The sequence below is a fragment of the Anser cygnoides genome, chromosome 4 (genome assembly GCF_040182565.1).
Source record: "Anser cygnoides isolate HZ-2024a breed goose chromosome 4, Taihu_goose_T2T_genome, whole genome shotgun sequence".
Classification (NCBI taxonomy): domain Eukaryota; kingdom Metazoa; phylum Chordata; class Aves; order Anseriformes; family Anatidae; genus Anser; species Anser cygnoides.
The window spans coordinates 13,255,946-13,276,365 of record NC_089876.1 but is presented as its reverse complement, the minus strand read 5'-3'; the positions used below and the strand labels follow the sequence as shown (position 1 = coordinate 13,276,365).

General features: G+C 37.9%; 1 protein-coding gene across 6 annotated transcripts in view; it reads left to right on the top strand.

The window, feature by feature from the left end:
• STK32B (serine/threonine kinase 32B) overlaps nt 1-20,420 on the top strand; it is a 175,462-nt gene that overhangs the window by 86,768 nt on the left and 68,274 nt on the right. For all 6 annotated transcript variants that reach the window (XM_048047020.2, XM_013179850.3, XM_013179866.3 and 3 more), the window contains exon 4: nt 7,595-7,768. In XM_048047020.2, the coding sequence (XP_047902977.1) occupies nt 7,595-7,768 (174 nt within the window). The remainder of the gene's footprint in view (nt 1-7,594; nt 7,769-20,420) is intronic.

The window sequence follows — 20,420 nt, the reverse complement described above, 5'->3', positions numbered from 1 at the left end:
TGGTGTTGGTTATATAAATATATACCATTCTAATGACTCTACTTACATATTTCTCACTATTATTGTTAAGACAGAAATTCAGGGCAACTTTCAGCTTCATTTCAGGCTACTTTTTTTGTAGTCAATTTTCTTAGCTGTCCCCTCTGGTCACATCTGCTCTAAACAGAATTTGAGAAGGTGTTTCAAATAAGCATAAAAAATTTAATTTTTATGGAATTGTTTTCCTGTTCTCAGAAGTTTTTTTTTTTTTTTTTAAATAATCTTGAAAGGTATTTTTTACATATTTATAAAGAAATAAAGGAAGTAATCTTCCTTTGTTCTTTACAGCATTTGGAGAAATAACTTGTTTTTCTGAGCTTCAAAATAAATGTATTTCAATTTCTTTGCAACAATAGACTTCTATTAAATGTTTTGCAAGCAGAAATTGCAAATTCCAATAGACAATGCTTACCCAGTTTCCAAAAAGAAAAAAGAAAACTACAGAAATGTAAGCAAAACAGACGTTATGAAGGAACATTTCAAACATGCCTCCATAATACTTGCATACTCAGAATCACAGAATCACAGAACGGTCTGGATTGGAAGAATCCTTAAAAATCATCTAATTCCAAACCCCTACCATGGGCAGGGACACCTCTCACCAGATCAGGTTGCTCAAAGCCCCATCCAGCCTGGCCTTGAACACCTCCAGGGATGGGGCATCCACAGCTTCTCTGGGCAAACCTATGGGTGCCTCACCACCCTCTGAGTGAAGAATTTCTTCTGAATATCTAATCTAAATAACCCCTCTTTCAGTTTAAAGCCATCTTCCCTTGTCTTATCACTATACTCCCTGACAAAGAGTCCTTCTCCAGCTTTCCTGTATGCCCCCTTTATGTATTGGAAAGTTACTATAAGGTCTCCCTTAAGCCTTCTCTTCTTCAGGCTGAATAGCCTCAGCTGTCTCAGCCTTTATTCATAGGAGAGGTGCTCCAGCACTCTGATCATCTTCATGGCCCTCCTCTGGACTCATTCTAATGTCCATGTCCTTCTTGTGCTGGGGGCCCCAGAGCTGAACACAGCATTCCAGGTAGGGTCTCACAAGAGCAGAGCAGAGAGGGAGATTCACCCCCCTTGACCTGCCTGACATGCTTCTTTTGATGCAGCCCAGGATATGTTGTCTTTCTGTTTCAACAGTTTTTTGGTTCAACTCTTTGCTCTTTTTCAGGTAACTAAACATAACAAAGCTTTGTGTTTTACTTTGTAAAGGAAGGATAAAATGTGTATTTTCTATCCTGTCAAAATACAAACCCTCATACAAACTACAAGGCAGTTAGATATGGCATCATAGTTACCTAGAATACAAATCTTAGTGAATGTTATTCTGTTATCAACACTTAGGTACCCTAGCCTTGGTGTCTTCTTTATGCTATGTATCATGCAGACATTACAGAAGAGTTTCTCCTGTCCCCAAAAGCTTGGAGGACAAGTAGAAGAACTGGGAAAGCTCCCAGAGTGCTTGCACTGGAGGGAGGAAGGGCAGTGCAGCCAGGAAGCTTCAGATTCCCTGTGTTTTCTATTGTCCTCTATCCGCAGGCTGTTTCTATCCATGCTTATTTTGTGCAAGCTCTGCAGAAACCAAAGTCCTGTTTTAGTAGTCTCATGACATTCACTGTGTATCTTAGGCAAATACAACTGCAGCATTAACATCCTCTGTTTAGCTATGTAGCAAGATGATTTCTTCAAGTTAGGAGTCATGTAGAATTATTCATAATGTAAAAACAAATTCAGTAACAATTACGCTGGTAAAAATTTCTGTTTCACCAATATGAAAACCAAGCAGAATAAGCTGTGGTAATGTGAAGATTCACATTGGCTTTCCAGCAGAAAGCAAGAGTTTTCAAAAGAGCTTGTCCTTAAGTAAAAGTCCCAGTTTTCAGATTTGCTGTACCTTCCAAGACGTTTTTCCAGATCTTTGGGATCCACTTCTTACTGGCATAGTTTCCTAGGAGATGGTATTAACATCAACACTCTACTGGTTCTGAAAAAAAGCTGCTATGAGATCTACAGATCCCTGGAAACATCTGGAGATTCCTAGCTCAGAGCTAGAAATTGTGAGAGCCTGGTTTGGGCTAATGGCTCTGAAATTTGCATGAAAATTAGCTTTTGAACAATCTGTTTGAAATTAGAAACTTTTATTTTTCTTCAGAATTTCCCTTCTATGGGAATCTTGAAATTCTTCTTTTCATTCTAAAGATGAGATCCATTTTTCGCATAGTGCTGGATGTTCTTACAGAAGGGAAGATCTTACTCATGGACAGGGTTAATGGTAACTCAGGCAATTCAAAATCCATCTGAACACTTCAACACCAGTGAGGCACTGGTAAACAGAACTGACTTCCCTGAGAAGCTGCTGTGTTCACACAACACTGCACAGAGGTGCCAGTTTAGGCTCAGGAAGCCAGACTAGCCTAATTAGGCTAGCCTCATGCTTTGACAGAGATAATAAATTCTGCTTTCACAAAAGGGGCAGCACCAAGGAACTGTAACTAATGCTATGTCTGGGTGAGGTTGTTTCTTCAGACCCATCTCAGAAATCTCCATGAGATTCCAGCAGGCAGTCCGGACGTAGCCACATGATTTCTTGGAAAGAGACCAGTTAATGAGGGTTAAGCCATTAACTGCCTGCCCCCTCTTGGACAAGCTGGCTTACACAATTTAGAGACAAGTTATCCTTATTGGGATTTGTACGTGTCTGAAAGGTTACTCAAGGCCTTGCTAATTCAGACCAAGACCGAACCGCTCTGCAACAGGTATTGAGAAGAGCTCACAGAGAGAATCCAAAAGACACCAAGACATAAGGCCAGTTCTTCCTAAGCCCTTTGCATCACTTGTTTTGACTGCAAATTTAGGAACCAGTGCACTGCTGCAGTTCTCTGCTTTGCACTATTCTGAAATGTAAAATGTCTGTAAAGAGAACATCAGGCTCTGGTATGTTCTGTTAACTTTTCTTACACACAGGAAAATCTACATTTATTAGCAGCTTCATGTCACACAAATAAATAAATAAATAACATTGCCTCCTCCTCTTAATATTACCAGCAGAAAAATGGAAAATGATCCCTTTTAAATTTCTAGTTAGGAGCTACACAGACTTAATCATTTATCATATTCAATAAATACCAAAGGTGTTATCTGAATATCTGAACTGCATATATCTTGCTTTAACTGATTACCTCAGATTTATGAAGTTTGGCTTGGGCTTAATGATGAAAATTATGTAATACATTTTTTACTCTTAAATTAAAGTCATACACAGAATATCAATCATGATTTCCGTTTCCCCAGGTAATATATATGAAACAAAAGCTCTGGATAGTGAGTACCTCATCTAGTAGGATTTCAGCAAAAAAATACCCTAACTAACTAAGATGATGGAATGTAAAGGGGAAAAAATGACCTTAATAACTCATCTGTAACTGCTTTTGTGAAGAGACAGAGATATAAATAACGAATATAAATATATATATATTATTAAAACAAGTATACAGATATAAATATGAAAACAGATATAACTTATTCAGAAAGTGCTCTGTTTAAATTTGTTTCCATGGAGGATTTTGTTCAATTGTGATTTATCTTCCAGTCTGAAGATAATCAAAAATCCAATTTGCTTTTGCTAGGGGCATTATTATTTTATCTTAATTTGAAGAAAGCTTATTCTAATGTATTAAAACTTCTCTTCAAGCAAAAGAAAGCAGAGGCTAGCTTTGTAACTAGAACAGTTTTCTTACAACTGGCTCATGACGCTACTTAAAAAACAAAACAAAACAAACAAACAAAAAAAAAATAAAACAAAAACAAACAAACAAACAAACAAAATACACAGGAGATTTACTCCAAGCCATTTATTCTTTCATTTCACTGAGGTTTAAAATTTGGGTTTTACAGCAACTTAGTAATGTAGTATTCAATATGAGACACGAAACTGTAATACATCCAGTAAGGTATTTCTCAGCTACCTGGTTAACATAAAGATCCCAAATAACCTCTGATTTTACTTCAAAAACAATCAGTCTTTTTGTGTGTTATTTGCCTTTGATCAGATAAGAAGCTTTGCAAAAGTAAAATTACAGCGCTTACTCAAAAAACTAATCTCCATTGGGTTGATTTGCCACCAGCCCCTCCCTAGACTACAGCAATAGTTTCAAAGATTCATTTTTCAGGTTCCTAATATTTCACTTGCTGTCAATTTCAATTCTTAGACCAATAAATCAAAACCACTTATTTCTTGAAATATTGAAAAGCAAGAAGCTAAAAGGGAATACTTCATTTCTTGTATAAAGAAAGATATTGGATTTGTATAAGGGAGAAAGACAGAGGACAAAACTGCTTGTGATCATGACAAACGAAACCAGCCAGGAGCTGGTACACCAAGTCCTATGAATCCTTAACACAGAGCAGGAGCCACAGTATTTGGTCCTATCAGCTGCACAGCAAGACCTGGAGCAATTCCTTCTGTGCATTCAGTGGCTTAACAATTTGTAGCTGCGGGAGCTACTTAGTGGAGTGGCCATCAGCTCCAGAGGCCTTCTGCTGTTGTTCATGTCCAAGCTCTCCTCTAGGCTGTAGGCACATAATTTCTCTATGATCAACTCATTTACCCTCAAAAAAAATCTCCTGGAATGGTCTTGTTTCCAGCACCTTTTATCTCACCCTGGTCTGATCCAGATAGCCAGAGAAATGCCATCCACAGAGGTTTGAGCCAACTGGACTTACTGTGCGGGGAAAACATCACTATTCATAGATATATTTTTATGTTTAGCATAGTGATGTGTGTCAGGTGCAATATAATTTAGCATGGGTGAAAATGTCTGCTCTGTATACTGAAGATACCCATTTACAGCATCTGTTCTTTCAAACTGGACATATGCAGCTCACATCTTTACTACACCAGTAGTAAACATACACAACACTGCTGACAGGACCAACAGAATTACCACACATATACATCAATAAAAAATGGAAGCAAATTCTGGCTCCAAGTGAAAGAGAGGATATATAGAAATCCTTAAGAGCTGTGTCTGGGTCTGCATCATTCTAGCTTTAATGTCTAAATAAAACTGGCCTTTGAGCCATTTAGAGGTTGTGACAGATACAGGAAGGCTGGTGAATGGAAACATTAACCATGTTTCTGGATCCTGGTTTGGTTTTGTTCTTATTTCATTTGTTATCTCTTATTTTTATTTGTTATCTCTTATTCATTTTTTATGTCTTTTTTAAATCATTCATGATTGACAGATGTGCCAAAAGGCTGCTTGGGAAATAACGCAAGACCACCATTCTCCCACCAGAAGCACAGGAACCAAAGAGCCTCAGCATAAACACAAGCTTGGAGTGCAAACCCAGATCCATTAAGTGTTATCATACACCTGGATATGCACAAGATTTCATTTATTTCTTGATTGTTCTGATGGCTCTTTTATTTAGACTAAATATTTATAAGTACTCTTTCTAACACATTCATTTTTCTCCCAGAAATGGGAATAGTTGTTGCATTTAAAAACAATTCACAACAGTCACTCTTTACCCTGCTTTCACCTTCTGCCTCATGATGGCTGAGTCAGTAAAGAAATGACTCAGGACATTTTCTTTCTTGAGATCAGAGTAGTATCATCATAACCATCTCTACAAGCATGTGATCATATGATTCTAGACACCATAAGAGCTCTGTAGTCCCAGACTAAACACAGTATTTCAATCCATGACTTTTCATTTCATATATACATATTTTTAATTGTAAGAGGGAACCAGACAAAATCTACACTTCACTTAGTAATAACTGAAGAAAAAAAATAGCAGCATCTTTCGTTACAACTGCTCAAAGCTACAACTACTCTACTTAAAAACATACCAGTGTCAAAAAAAAAAAAAAAAACCACAACACAACAACAACAAAAAAAAAACAACTTAAACATAGTTATATATTTAATCTTTTCTTTTGCAATTGCTCCAGGCTTAATAATGTGCAACATTCAGTGTATTTTGAATATAATTGAAGCTTTCTCTTTTTTAGCACATGTTATGAAATTCTGAGTCTCTGGAGATGAGCAGACACCATGTTCCACCTACTTTATGATTTTGTTTCAGAGATTTGACTTCTTGAGAAGTAAGCTTAATGCAAATAAAATGGCTTTCCCCTCCTGGCATTTGGCAGGCATATAGAAACATAACAGAAGAGTAGAGTACATAGAGACACTCACTTCTCAGAAGTGTGTTCAGAAAGAATAGAAAGCATTTAAATTCAAAACAAATCATTTGTGACAACCCCTAAGCAGTGCCTCATTACAGAAAATGCAAACCTGGGAATGAAAGTGAAACTGTATGCAACTGTCAATTAAAATAAGCTAATATTGACTTTTCTGCCTTTTTTTTTAGTACAGATTTTTTGGAAATCCACTCTTTTCAATTTCCTTATATATTTTACAGTTCAGGACAACTGAATCTAATCTATAACCAACATATGTTACACACCTCATAGGATAAAAGATGATGGAAGAGGCACTGTCGTTGTGGATCACTTCTCAGTAGTTATATCCACAACAGATATAAGCTATTATAACTTCACAACTAAATGAATTCTAAAACCATTTCTCAGAGAAGATTGACTTCGTATTAGAAATAAGGTATTCATCATTCTCTATTTGGGAAATCTAAAATACTATGTCTTAGATAGTTGCATTCAGAAATTAAATCCAGTGAGTTTCTGTCAGTTTTCTCAGATCAGAAGAAAGTAGAGCAATGGCAGCTTATCCATGGTAAGTAGAAACACATGGAAATTCCTGCTTGCCCAAGCACTATCTACACTATACATTGGCTGGCTACACCTTTGGATTTACAGGCTTTAAATCAGATCAGAATTTGGTCCTCCGAGTATTCAACATGCGGTTCTGGGAAAGGATCCAGAAGAATTCAGTCAGTAACCATGAAGACTCTGTCATTTTGTAAGATGTAAGTTGCAGGCTGAAAAAATATGTATTGTTACAGTAAAGTTGCAGTGTTATTTCTTATTGAATTTGGAACTACGCTGGAAGCTATTGAAAATACTCAGCTAATAGAACACTGCATATGTTTAATGAATGTGGAATATATCCCCGGGACAGCAGCTCTCAGTTCTGTGAGGATACTTTCTGTAGGTGCTGAACTACAGTCATATGTGTGTGAATACCAAGTGTGTTTCAAGGCCTTCCATTTTATTGCTGCTACTTAGTAAGCCATTTTGACAAGTGAATGTCTATATAGCTATTTTAAAATGTATAAACCTGAAAGGTATTTTTAGCACTGTTTTATCAACATTCAGGTGTTATTTTATGGTTAAAACAGTTGCTAGTAGCACAGAAGCAGTCCACGCTCTGCTTGCCTTGAATACACAGAGTCTATCACAATCAAAGAAAGTTTGGCCATAGGATTGGACCACAGCAGCGGAGAAATCAGATTTGCCTTTTGAACAAATCATGGACTTGCAACGAGCAGATCTACATCTGAGAGCTACCCTAGGGCACAGCTGTGGCTGCTTCACTGACCCTGAAATCTCTGCTGTAACTCCTTCTTCCAGGTATTCCTTTCAAGATGAAGAAGACATGTTCATGGTGGTTGATCTCTTACTTGGAGGAGACCTGCGCTACCATTTGCAGCAGAACGTCCACTTTAATGAAGGAACTGTTAAACTGTACATCTGTGAGCTGGCACTTTCCCTGGATTATTTGCAGAGATACCACATCATTCACAGGTGAGAGAATTTCATTTGAGGGATGGGCTGCTTTCTTTTCACAGACTAGAGGAATTTGATCACATATCAGATTATATGGCTCTGTTTATTCAGAAACTGTGCACCCCTTTGAAAAGTTTTTATCATTGTTGTACAGGTGTGTCCTAGGGCAGAATTTGGCTCTGAAAAGGTATTTCAAGTGTTTTCTTTCTGCCCCCTTCAGTAGCTCCATTTCCATACGTCCTTTTCATGTTCTTGTTTTTATCTCATACTGTGATGTACATTTTTTAAACACTAAATACAACACGTAACAGCCTCCTGGCTGCTTTTAATTTAGCTTAAATTCTCCAGTGCCACAATGTTCCTGAACACACAAAAATTATAATTCAGGGCAGTAACTTCACACAGCATCAGGGAAAGGTCACAACATCAAAGGCTGGGAATGAAGAATAACTTGTTTGTTTCCAGAATCTGCATGAAGGTCACAGGGAGAAGAGGTGGGGAAACTAGAGAAATAGTAGAAATAAATTGGAACAGGAATAGATAGTGTATCCTTTTTGCACTTCTGAGATTACAACAATCTATTACTTTTACTGCCTAACTGCTGGCAATCACAATATTCATGTCAAAAAAAGGTGTCAAGCAACAGGGTCTGTTTGTTTTTTTGAACAATTGAGTATTTAAGTGAAACAGTGGAGTAAATTCTTTTTTATGTTAGCACAGCAACTATGAAATTATAAAATGATAGGCTTGATCCTCTATTTTACTCATTTTAGGCTAAATTCGGGATATTTCTCCCTGATTTAATGGCCACTGATCTGAAAAAAAAATTAAAAAATAGTTTTTTGTGTTACTAAAGTTGGCTGTGAGTTTCCGAGAGCAAACTGAACTAAACTGCCATAGATCTTCCAGTGGCCAGTATAAATAAGTTCCTCCAAAGGTATTAATTGACAGTTTTCTAGCTGAAAAAAAAAAAAAAAGTGTGATCCAACTTTATGAAGAGGGAGGGTCAATACAAAATCTCTCTCATCTGAGGTCCAATGATAGTTGTGTGTCCTGCATTACTGAAACTGCAAGAAAAAATAATAAATCAAGTAAACATTGCAACAGTTGTTTTGTTTGCAATTTAAATGCCAGCAAATGTTGTAAGCATTTTCTGAAGTTCTGTATCTTCAACACGCTGTTATTATTTCAGTGCAGTTCCATATATTCTGCATACGTTTTCCTTTCTCAGTGAATATTTTAAAAGTTGAGCTCTGAATTGCAGCTGACCTTTGTTTCTACGCCTTGAGGGATGCTCTTGGTGAAAAACAAATTGATGAGCATTTTTCTCACCCTCATTTTAATGATGAGATATTTTATGCAAATAGGCTCTCAAAACATTCACGAGAGAATCTAGTTTGTAATCAAAACTTGGATTTTATTACAAGCCTGTGACTTAAAAATGTTTCACAGAAAAGTCTTTGAAAGGTGGCAGATGTCTTAAGGGAATGGAAGACTGGATTCAAGTCAATGTAGTTTCTAGTTTTTTTTTCTGACTCTATGCATTGCCATGGTCCACCTGTGACATTGGGCAACGCTATTTTGTTCTTTTCTGTATTAATTTATCATGGCTGGTAAACAATTTTACTTAATTTTCTGGTTTGCACTGGTTGTAGTAACACCACTGACTTCAAAATTAGTTGTTGATTTGCACCAAGGCAGGTGGGAGGTGTAGGAACACCAGGAGCAGCTGGAGCTGTTTTGGGGCTCCATTTGGTGGCAAGTTCTGGAACTGGGATTTTGCTTTCAACTTACAGTGGAAGTTTCCACAAAACCAGACATATTAAAATAGCTGGTTCTTAGCCTGTGGTGGGTCTCACTGGCTGGTGTGTTAGGACTGTTGTTTAGGATGTGAAGGACATGGCTCTCCCACTCCACTGTGCTATTGGAGAGAAGCAGACCTGAGGCCTGCATGTGGCTCTCCCACTTCACTGCTTACTGCCCAAATGATCCAGCTGTGGCACAAGGAGCCTTTTGTCCTTCATTTTCACACCAAGTACCAGAAAATCCCAGATGATCCACTTGCCAGGAAGGGGATTATTTACTCAGGAACATCCTGTCACGTTCTGCTGTTCACCAGGCCTCAGCCGCAGCCTAGAGCAGCACTCTGTGGGGCAGGCCTTCAGCTGCCACGAATGTCACCAGCATTATTAACATCATAAGCACAATGCTGATTTATGTTGGCTAAGGAGCTGAGCCAGCAGTATTGCACAGCAGGGAAATGTGTTGTCATTACTTTCCTGCCACAAACACCCCATCTTAGTCAAAAATTAAACCAATGAGCTGGCTGGTATTTATGCTTGGTGGTAGCAGACCTCAGCACTATCATTATGAGGAAGTCCTTCTAGTCAGCGTTCACATGTTAACCTACAAAACTGTATTAGATCTTTCACTTTTAAATGAGCATATTGATAGCAAAAAAAAAAAAAAAAAAAGGTTAGTGAGTCAGAGAGTCATTGAGAGAACTCCCTACTAGATTTTATCTGTTCTATGAAGAATAGTTGAATGATTCATCAGACTGGGTAGGTGGATTTTCAAATCACAGTATTATAAAGACCTGAATTTATGATGTGTGAGTCAGGAACTTAAGTCCTCCTCAATATTTACAGATGTGTGTGAAATGTGTACAGGTTTCCATTACTATTACATCCGGCAGCATGACAGAAGGGATTTTTCAAGATTAACCAGTGGCCCCAGGATTTTACTAGAAAAGTAGGTGGGAATGAGGGGGGCAGGAATTATCAGGCATGTGTGAATAGGTGTAGGAGTGTCTAGGTCAGTGCTATACCAATTCCTGTCAGAGCTGCCATACAATGTCCCTGCATTTGCTGATGTGGTTAGTTTTTTGTGTTTTGAATGCGGTAATCATTTCAGCAGCACAAACAGTGTTTCTGCAGGGACAACTTAATCCGTAGTGTAAAAACTACTACCATTCTGCTGTTTATTAAAACTGCCATTTTTATTAATTGCATACTTGTATATAAATCCATATTTGTCACACACAATCCTGCAAATGTGATTTTATTTCTTGTGGCAGCATTATAACAAATGCTGCACTGTGTGTCTGTCACTTGCAGCTGTATTGTAAATGTTTGCATTTACATAGATGATCAGCCAGAATTATAAACACTTTAAAAGAAAAAAATGCTCTAAGTTTCAGGCTATGACCTGAAGACTATTCTGGGCAAATTTTTCACTTTACCTTAAACAATGGCTAACTAAATATTGAGATATCTCTGTTGCTCATTGGTAACAGCTACATCACAAACCTGTATTTTCCCACAGCTCTGCCATAATAATATCTTATCCACGTAAAATTTAAAAATACTTGTTTAAAATCTGGATGAGTGGACCCTCATGGAATCTTGGATCCAATACATACAGAAAGGCTTCTGACAATTCACGTGGTCTCATTCGCTCCAAAATGTTGGATCTAATCCAGCATACTGCATTAGCTGACATCAAGTTTCAAGACTGTATGACTAAATGTATTCTTCCCAGTACTGCTTGTATAATACCAGTGAATAATATATTGGACAAAAGTTTTCCCATCAAAGGCTGAATAAACTTATTTCAGACATGAGCAATGCAATGTCCTCCTTTCACAAATGTTGCTGTTCATACATTTCAGTAAAACCACCTGCTTCCTCGCTGAAGTAGGCTGCACATTTTCATTCAGCTATTTCTTCCAGCAGTAGCTGTGCAGTTGTCCCTCCCAGGATACTCTTGCAGCCAGAGCCTTGGCTCGGAGCGACACAGCGGCTGCAGCCCAAGTAACATGCTTGTGCTGATAACACTACATTTTCTTTCTAAGGGGGCAAGTGTTAAGTGCATTTCCCTTACAACTTTTCATCATTGTTTGGCTCCGTTGGTTTCATCTGGTCAGAAAGGAGGCTGGATGTGACAGATGTCTGGAAAGAAAAATGCAGTAAACTTCCAGCCCAATTTTAGGACACTGGACTAGCTGTTTGATCTACATGCCTAGGGCTTTTTTATTTCAGTGGGTTTCTGTTGTTGTTATTGTTTGTTTGTTTGTTGAATGCAAACCCATGTGTGTAAGTATACATCTAAATCTTTGGCTGAAGCATTATTTGACCAGAATTTGTGCAGGTGGCAGGTCTGTGCTTTGTTGTTCCTGTGATCACTGCTCTACCTTCTGTCCCCGCAAGAGATGGAGACTAGCACCAAGAGTCATTTGAGCTTTGAACAGCTATTCAGCAGCAGTGCAGGGGGGACAAAAACTAATGTAAAACAGTGACAAATTGAGCATGGTGTTCCATTGCAGAGTAAGGGTGTCTTGCTACTACAGCTAGGCAAGAGGTACTTCTCATTCAACACTGCCAGGTTGTGTTATCGTGTAGGAGATTCCTGTTTGTTCATTACCATTGAGCTCTTCAAGGTGGCCAGCAGTCTAGTGAAGCAAGATAATGTGTCCAAATGACAAAAGACTCCCTCATTAAAATGGGCCTTCCTAGTCTCACTTGTGAAACTAACAACCCAGAAGAACAAACTGGTATTAAAAATGGTCCCTTCATAATGCTGTCCATTTAGCGTGTAAGCAGTAAATAAGTTTTGGAAATTATTTGAAAACAAGAGACTTCTCGCTTCATTGTTTTTCACAGATGTCACAGGCAGAATAGTGCCAACATGAGGTATACCTGGACAAGTTAAGAGGACATTATTCCTTACCAATTTCAGCTCATACTAGTAGTCTTTTTGTTTCTGGTAAGAGCGTGCAGATAAAGAATAAAAATGCAGTAGATTCTGAAGTAGACATAATGAAAAACCCAACAATCATAATGTCACTATTATTCACATGTACTCCCAGGGATCATGACAGGTCAAGAGGCCTGTCCATTGAATTTTCTTCATTTGTCTCCCCATGTCTCTTCCATTTCTTTGTATTATGTTCTCTAACCAAGTGCAAACCCTCATTATTTCCAAGGACAAACTGCAGGAACTTCACAATAAGTTACGTAAGAGAATCAAATCAGAAAATATATCAAAACCAGCTAATGAATAAATAAATAAATAAATAAATAAAAGCTGTGTAAACACAATGCACAGAAAATCTGCTGAATGCTTATGAACCAACACTGATCAAAAACAAAGTGATTTACAAATTTTATACACAAAAGATGTTTGGATTTTACTTGAGTCCTTAGGAAGAAAAAAAAATTACATATCACCAGATATGAATATGTAGAGGACAAGCCTTTCAACTTTTGAACAGAGTTCTTTACCTACAAGAATATATTACTTGTTTGGCAAGAGTAAAAGAAAAATTATTAGATATCTCAGATGACATACTGCAAATAAAAGAAGTTGGTTTGAAAACACTCTGAGACTTCAATATCCAGAGGCTACATTACTAATGAAGTAAAAATGCTTGTGTCAGGAAAGAGACAGAGGGAGCATGCAGAGATGTATGCTGCAACATCAGGTGATCTAGTCTTGCCACCGCCACTGATATACTCTTTTATTGTGGACATAAGTGTACTCTACCTTCCTCACTCACACCAAATACCAGAAGATAACCATCATGCCCTCACTCCTTTTTTACCCCGTTGCTGAGGGATTCACATTGCAGTCAACAGAGGATTGTTTGGTTCCTTACAGTTTTGAAGTGAGTAAATGAAGTCTGTTCACCAGATATGAAGGACTGTTGGTCCTTTCATCCTCCTCCTTCTCATTATTGAGAAGTTGCAGCAATGTGCTGACATGAAATATTTTGCTTAGCCAAAGAAAATTCATCTTACAAGCCCCACATCATTTAAAATTTAGTTGTTCAAACAACGTTAGGGAAAGTCTGAACTGCAGATGGAAGCTGGCCAACTATCTTGCATTAGGTGACAAATTTCCAGTGACCAAACACAACTTAAGCCAACATAATCCTAGAATTTTTTTTTGTGCTGTATAGAGCTCTAGAGAACAAGTGTCCTTCACTAAAAAAAAAAAAATAAATAAATTTTTTTTTTTTGTCACTGTAGTTGGTTTTCTTATTACTCATTTCTCTTCTTAATCACAGACACCCAAACAAGCATAGATATAATGTAGAACTAGATTCAGATTTGGAAGAAAGTTACAAATTAATGCTGAGTATCATTTTTACTGATTCTTCTATAACTCAACTAAAATAATTTCAAATAATTTTATCTGAATTCTATGTTTTATAAACATCTGATTTTTTTTTCTGAATCCCTTCTTGCCTCACCTCTCTGCCATTTACCTGCAACCAATACAATGAACACAAACAATCCTGTTTTTTCTTAAACTCTAAAATCCCAATACCATAATTAGGGCATTGTGGACTCCTGTGTGTCTGACTTGCTCTTATTAGTTGTAGATCCATACTCCTTACTGACAGAAAACCCAACTCCCTTGGTCCAGAGACCAAAGAGGGAATCAGTACTTTATGCTGTTTCTAGCTAAGAACACAGGAAAAGGAGACAGTGTTAAGTCAGTGGAAGAGGGCCAGCTGAAGGTTTTCAGGGCTGCTCAAGGTCACCATCCATTTACACCCTTCCTTACAATTCTGAATCATCTCGTGAACCAGAAACTTCTGGAAAAAAGTAGAACCATAAGTAGTAACTGCTGGAGGAGAGGCAGTTATGGACAGCACTGAAAAACTTTTACACCCCAGCAGAATGCAGTCCTACTGGATTATTCATTCTGAAGTAGTTTCACCTCTGAGGGCATACAGAAACTAAGGGTCAGGTAAATTCAGACTCTTTGACATGTCAGGAGGTACAAATGCAATTGAAAACGAGCAACAAAAAGCTACTAGGCAATTACCTTGCTGTAGAGCTTGCTGCTGCAGTTAAGTGTGATAGCCAGCATCCACAACTGCTGTGTACTAGCAAGGGTCACTATTTTAATAGCATATTGTTATAATTCCAAATATAATAATCAAGAGTACTAATAACTATAGTTGATTAACTTTGATTAAGTAATACATCTAGAAAGGCATTACAGTATCCACAATATTAAATGCCTGCCTCATGTGGTGCTGCCTAACTTGGTTTTGTGGTCCTCCACATCCCATCCCAGGGCAGTGCTGCTGCCTCGACCTACCTGCTCTAGCTGGGAGAGGAGTGAAGTCTCCTCTTACCAGAAAGATCAAATTAACAATGAATTCATATCTTAATAAAAGGGGTGATGTCGTAAGAGGAAAAACAAAACAAAACAACAACAACAAAAAAGAAACACACCAAAACCCTCTGATAGATTCTTTCAGAGGAAGAATCTGATTGATTCTTCCTTGGGAAGGTTTGGTGTTGAAGTTGTATTAAAAGCATTCTCATATGTTTGCTATTAGTGTCTTGGAAATTTCACAACATCACTGCTGTCCACAGGTATATTCTCCCCACTAAAGTGGCAGATTTGCATGCAGTGCACTTGAGTTATTTTTGTTTGTAAACTATGAAGAAATTTAAAATCTTTGATTAAAGTAGGTAGATGGAAAGTTGTAATATGGAAAAAGAATGTAAAATTCAGGCTGAGGAAAGTAGAAACCAATAGCAACAGATGGACAATTGCTTCTTTCTCCAGTTTCAGCTTTAATGGCTGCATCATTTCTTCAGCTTGGATGAGCATTACATATATAGAATATTCTAGCATTCCCTTGGAGATTTCCTTACAATTTTAATATATGGCAAAATAACACAGACTTAAGGCAAAAAATGCACATTTGTGTTAATTCTTCATGAATGCTGTAGTCTTTTATATCTCAGGAATTTAGAAGGTTGTCCATGGTGCAGTAGGAAGAATTTCATTAAAGGATATTGCCAATTTTAGCTTCTTTCTTTGCTTAAAAATGCATTCATCAGCTTTCAGCACAACTGTAATATTCCAGGTGAGATGTGGTCTGAACTGCATAATTTTTGACTTAGATACACCCTCCAGAGGGCTGAGAAAGAGAGGAAGTTATAACACTGATCATCTGGTAGAATTTTGCCTTTCAAAACAAAAGGCAGGGACTGTAATTAAGATACAGATTTCTGAGTTTTGTTCTGCTGAAGTTGCCTTCTAGACTTTTTTTCTCCTGTATTTATTCTTCATATATTTCATGGGAGCTCCTCAGGAAAATTCCCTTGAGGTTACTTTCAAACATATCTATATCCTCTGTGAATTTCTGTCCTGAATTCCCCAGATAAGTTTTACAGAGGAGAAAACACAGAAGCTCAAAGCTTTGATGCTGTATGACAGTCCTATCGATGAGACTAATTCTCCCAACATGTATGTATGCTCACACCCATGGGAATTTCCTGTTGACCCAGTGGGAACAATTATGTTTTCCTCCAGCAGAGTAGACAAGGCAAGCCTGCGATTCAGCAGCCATGGTGTTCTCACATATGCAGAAATGTTATCAGAAGGGAAAGATGTTAAAATATGTTGCTGAACTAAGGCCTTGTATGGTGAGAAAAGCACTTGGTAGCCAGTAACTAATGCACCAAAAATTTATTAATGAACCAAAATTTATTAAATGAGATTCTGTTGAATTTGGTCATCTGTACACAGTCAGACTAACAAGAATGAGAAACCACGTCTCACTAGTGGCTAACATTTTTTGTTCACTCATTTATTGGTTCAGTTTGATATCGATATGAAACTCTGGCACAGGTCTGGATGCAGGATGCAGAGGAGGTGCTTTCTAGTCTAATGATAAAAATAATACAAGGCTTCAGCTTCTCTCTTTTTTTTTCTTTCACAGTGACTATTCTGCATCTAATTAGATTAAAGTCTCTCAGTTTATTTCAGTCATATAACATATTTCACACTTTTTTCTTTTTTTCTTTTTTGTCTTGGATGTTTACATCTGAGCACAGGTTCTTTAGAAAATAAGTATGAGTTGCCTGTTACTTATAATAAAACTGTGGCCCTGTTCCTATGCACAGAGATTGTCTCTATCCACGGCTAGCTTTAGTTCAGATCGTATTTTGAGGTTCCAAGCATAATTTTCTATGGCTTTATACAGCTCTCAAACTGTTAAGTTTTAGTAAAAAGCAGCACTGCTTAAAATCTCATCTTTCTTTGTATTTGTTATAATTCAACATCAAATGATATGCCATGGAACTGGAATGACAAAAGACCTCAGAAATTTAAAAAAAAAAAAAAAGATAAAAAAAAAGATGAAAAATAACTGGCAGAAGGTATCAATTTTTTAACAGTGTCAGAAAAACAAACTTGTCAGACAGTCTTGCTCTGAACTCTGGATGTCTGGCCCATGTGCTCATAATGAAAGTGGCCAAGTTTTCAACCAGCTGAGCAGCTACTCTTTGTAGAGTCAATAGCAAGGAAAGACAAAATTGGGGGTAAGATAGCTTACCAAGAAGAAAAAGGATGTCATCTCCCTGTTCAAGATTTTGGGGAAGTTGCTGGGAAATAACCAGAGAAATGATAAGGGGAGCATTGATGATACAGCTTGGCAGGAGAAAAAGGCAATTTGGAAGCATTTCCAGAGAGTGGATAAAAGATTAATATCCTGGGGGGAACTTCTGCATTAAGCATGGAGGAGATGGCCAGACAGTCTCTGGGAGGTCTGAAGAAGAGATCGGGGAATGCAGAGCATGGATTGGGAAGTGGGCAAGGGAAACATGCTGGGCAGAGGGACAGTCCCTGAAACTCCAATTCAGGAGTGACCAGAAGATTGGAGGATGTGCGAGAGCTACTATGAAGTGGGGGGATGCATAACAGGTGAAATAGGGAATACCTATCAGTATATGAATTCTGGTAAGGTTAAATGAAGGTTGAGTGGTTTTAAACATGTCTTGGTCAAACAGCTTTATTTGCCAGCTGTGAAGAACCCTGCCTCTAGTTCTTCATGAAGATAGGAAAAATTAAATTGTATGTGTATACCTAGGAAAAGTGCTGATGTGGGGAAACGCAGTCTTAGATTTGCTGTTACTCTCTCAAGTTGCTACAAAAGTTAAGAGATGGTCTTTAAAAAGGTCAGATCATTATGTCTACTCAGTGTGTTTTATAGGTCTATTTTGAATTCAAGTCAATAAACAATTGAGACATTGATTATTAAGACTTATTAAGATTTACTCTAAATAATCAATAACAAATACTAATATGTCACTTAGCAAGACATGCTGAGGTGAAAACCTTTTGCCAGAAAGCTGCATTTCTCAGCTTTCATGCTAATTAAATATATTAATTATCTAGAGTTCTGCCTTTAAAATCTACAGGGACTTGTAGCTTGCCTCTTAATTTGAGATACTGCAGAATTTTCCCATGATGGTGCTCCTTCAACTCTCTTTTGCAAACTAACTCTCAGCCACAGAAATGCTCTACAGACAGACCATGATGCAGACACATGCACTTACATATGTATGGAGAGTTGAACACTAATTAAAGTACCATCTTATTTCCCTGAGTCCCAGAGTACCTCTGCTGCTGAAACTAAGAATTATGAGCACACAGGCAAAGATCTCCATTTGCAGTCAACACACTTTCTTCCAATCATTATTATTTAATGTTCGCTTTTGGAAGAAACAGTGTCAAAAAGATATAGCACGGGAGATCTAAAGCTGAGAAATTGAATTATTATGCCCTAGCTGTCTAGATTTCTGAATACGTATATCAAGCTAGTGTAACTCTTTAGTTAGTGAGAACAGTGGTGCTTGGTCATTGCCTACTCTTCCCTCCTAAAGAATTCTGGATTACCAGTTTCCTTCCATCAGGCAAGATTTTATCTCTCAGAGATGAAATGTGTCTCCAGCTGTTTGAAAGCAGCTCTGTGTAGCAGTGTCAGGTCCCTCAGATGACACAGATGGCTGGGCTTTTGATGGCCACCTGTCTAGGACAGGGCAAGGAACCCGCAGGCTCGGACATCCCTCTCTTAATCATACCCTGGGAGAAGGCCATGCAGAACCTCAGAGTCTTTCACCCCGCAAATGATGAGGATGTTTTATTTGATGGCACCAGCTAAGAACATTCTTAGCCATACAACCTATTTTAGCTATGGCTCAATTTATCATGTGTGAAGGATTGAGCTCTTTGTGGTGTGAGATGACGTCAAACGAGATGATGAGCGCCAGAAGCGTGACTCCTGCAAGAGGCTTAAGTACCTGCCTGTGCTTCTGTGATAACACATTACAATAATTTGACTCAAGAACATCCCCAGTTGTTTTCATAATCCTGTGCTGCATGCAAGATGTTTCTTATGTTTTTAAAAACTTGTTCCTCAGTTCACCAAGATATAAATGCAAGAGTCTGTATTTGAATTGGCTGTCCAAGCAAATGGTTACCCAGTCAAAACAACCATTAGAATGTAAAAAGCTATTCAGCTCATCCAAACATAGACATTTAGTCATCTGGCTGATTCTTTACACTCCAGTGACTGGATTGTCTAGACATCCATTGAATAAAAATTGGAATGTAAACACCTAATTCACAATAGAACCTAATCCAAGTGTCTTAATTTAAGAGTTGCTTCCCATCTCAATTTTCAGTTGAATAAGTAGCAAGAATAATCCTTATAGTAATGTCACTACTAGGAGTTACTGTAACAACTGTTTCTTTGCAGAGTCTTATTTAAAAACACCTTCACTTGTACGGTATTCTTGCCTAGTGGTCTTAACTAGAATGATACTACTACAGTCTGTGAACTTAAGCAATATTGCAGATCCTTCATTCCTTATCCAGATTCATCAAGAAGACTTGGAATAATTAGGTAATTGATTACAAGCAACATTTTGCTGCATCTCTTAGAATAGAGAGGCTTCTTAAAAAGGTGGCGTACTGATTCAAATGGTTCTTGTCAAATCTCGACTATCCTAAAAAACAATCTGCAGGAATACACATATTTATTGCTGTGTGAGTTTCTTAGTAAGTTTTCCTTCTTAAAAAACATCCAGAGTTATTCTTAGAAGCAATTTATTATATTTCTTCTGAGGATAGGTGAGGCTGGAGACAGAAAATTGTCACGAAACTTGTGTTTGATGTGTTAGACTGGTTGGAGGGAGGTAATGCAGCATAAAGTCAGATATTAACCCCTCTACTCCATAGAATTAATCCATCTATTGGTGCTTTTCACAAGAAGACCTGCCAGCTGCAACTGCCTGTTCAGGTAGTAACAGGTCAGGTTTTTTAATCATTTACCAAATATGATTTTCTTTTCACATACCTACCAGCCTGTATTACTGCAGCTCAATATTACGTATATTAAATCTATAAAACCACTTAGAAGGGGAACCATGCAAAGGAAGCCAAAGCTTACTTTTGTGTGGAACATATTCAGCCTCCTCTGTATCGTATCTCCCAATCATATGTATCACAGGGTCGGAGATGGTCAATTTGAGGAATAAAGGCCCAACTACTTATATCCATGCTTTTCTTGTCACAGGCACAACCCAACAGCAAATGGTGGTGGTGGTGAGGGTGATGGGGTATCTTACATTCAAGCTAGTATTTGGGGTTTTGGATCAGGGAGAACAAGACAGCATTGTTTACAGATATATTGTTGTTTTCTGCTTGCTGGTCAGTAGCCCTTCTCCCTGATGCATTGTAGTGCTGAAACTCAGATTAGCAGAAAATGTGCTTGGTGGGATGCTTCACAACCACACTAAAGGGACGACTGCTGAGGCACTCAATGACAGCCTGAAACCGTTGAATCTTCCTTGGT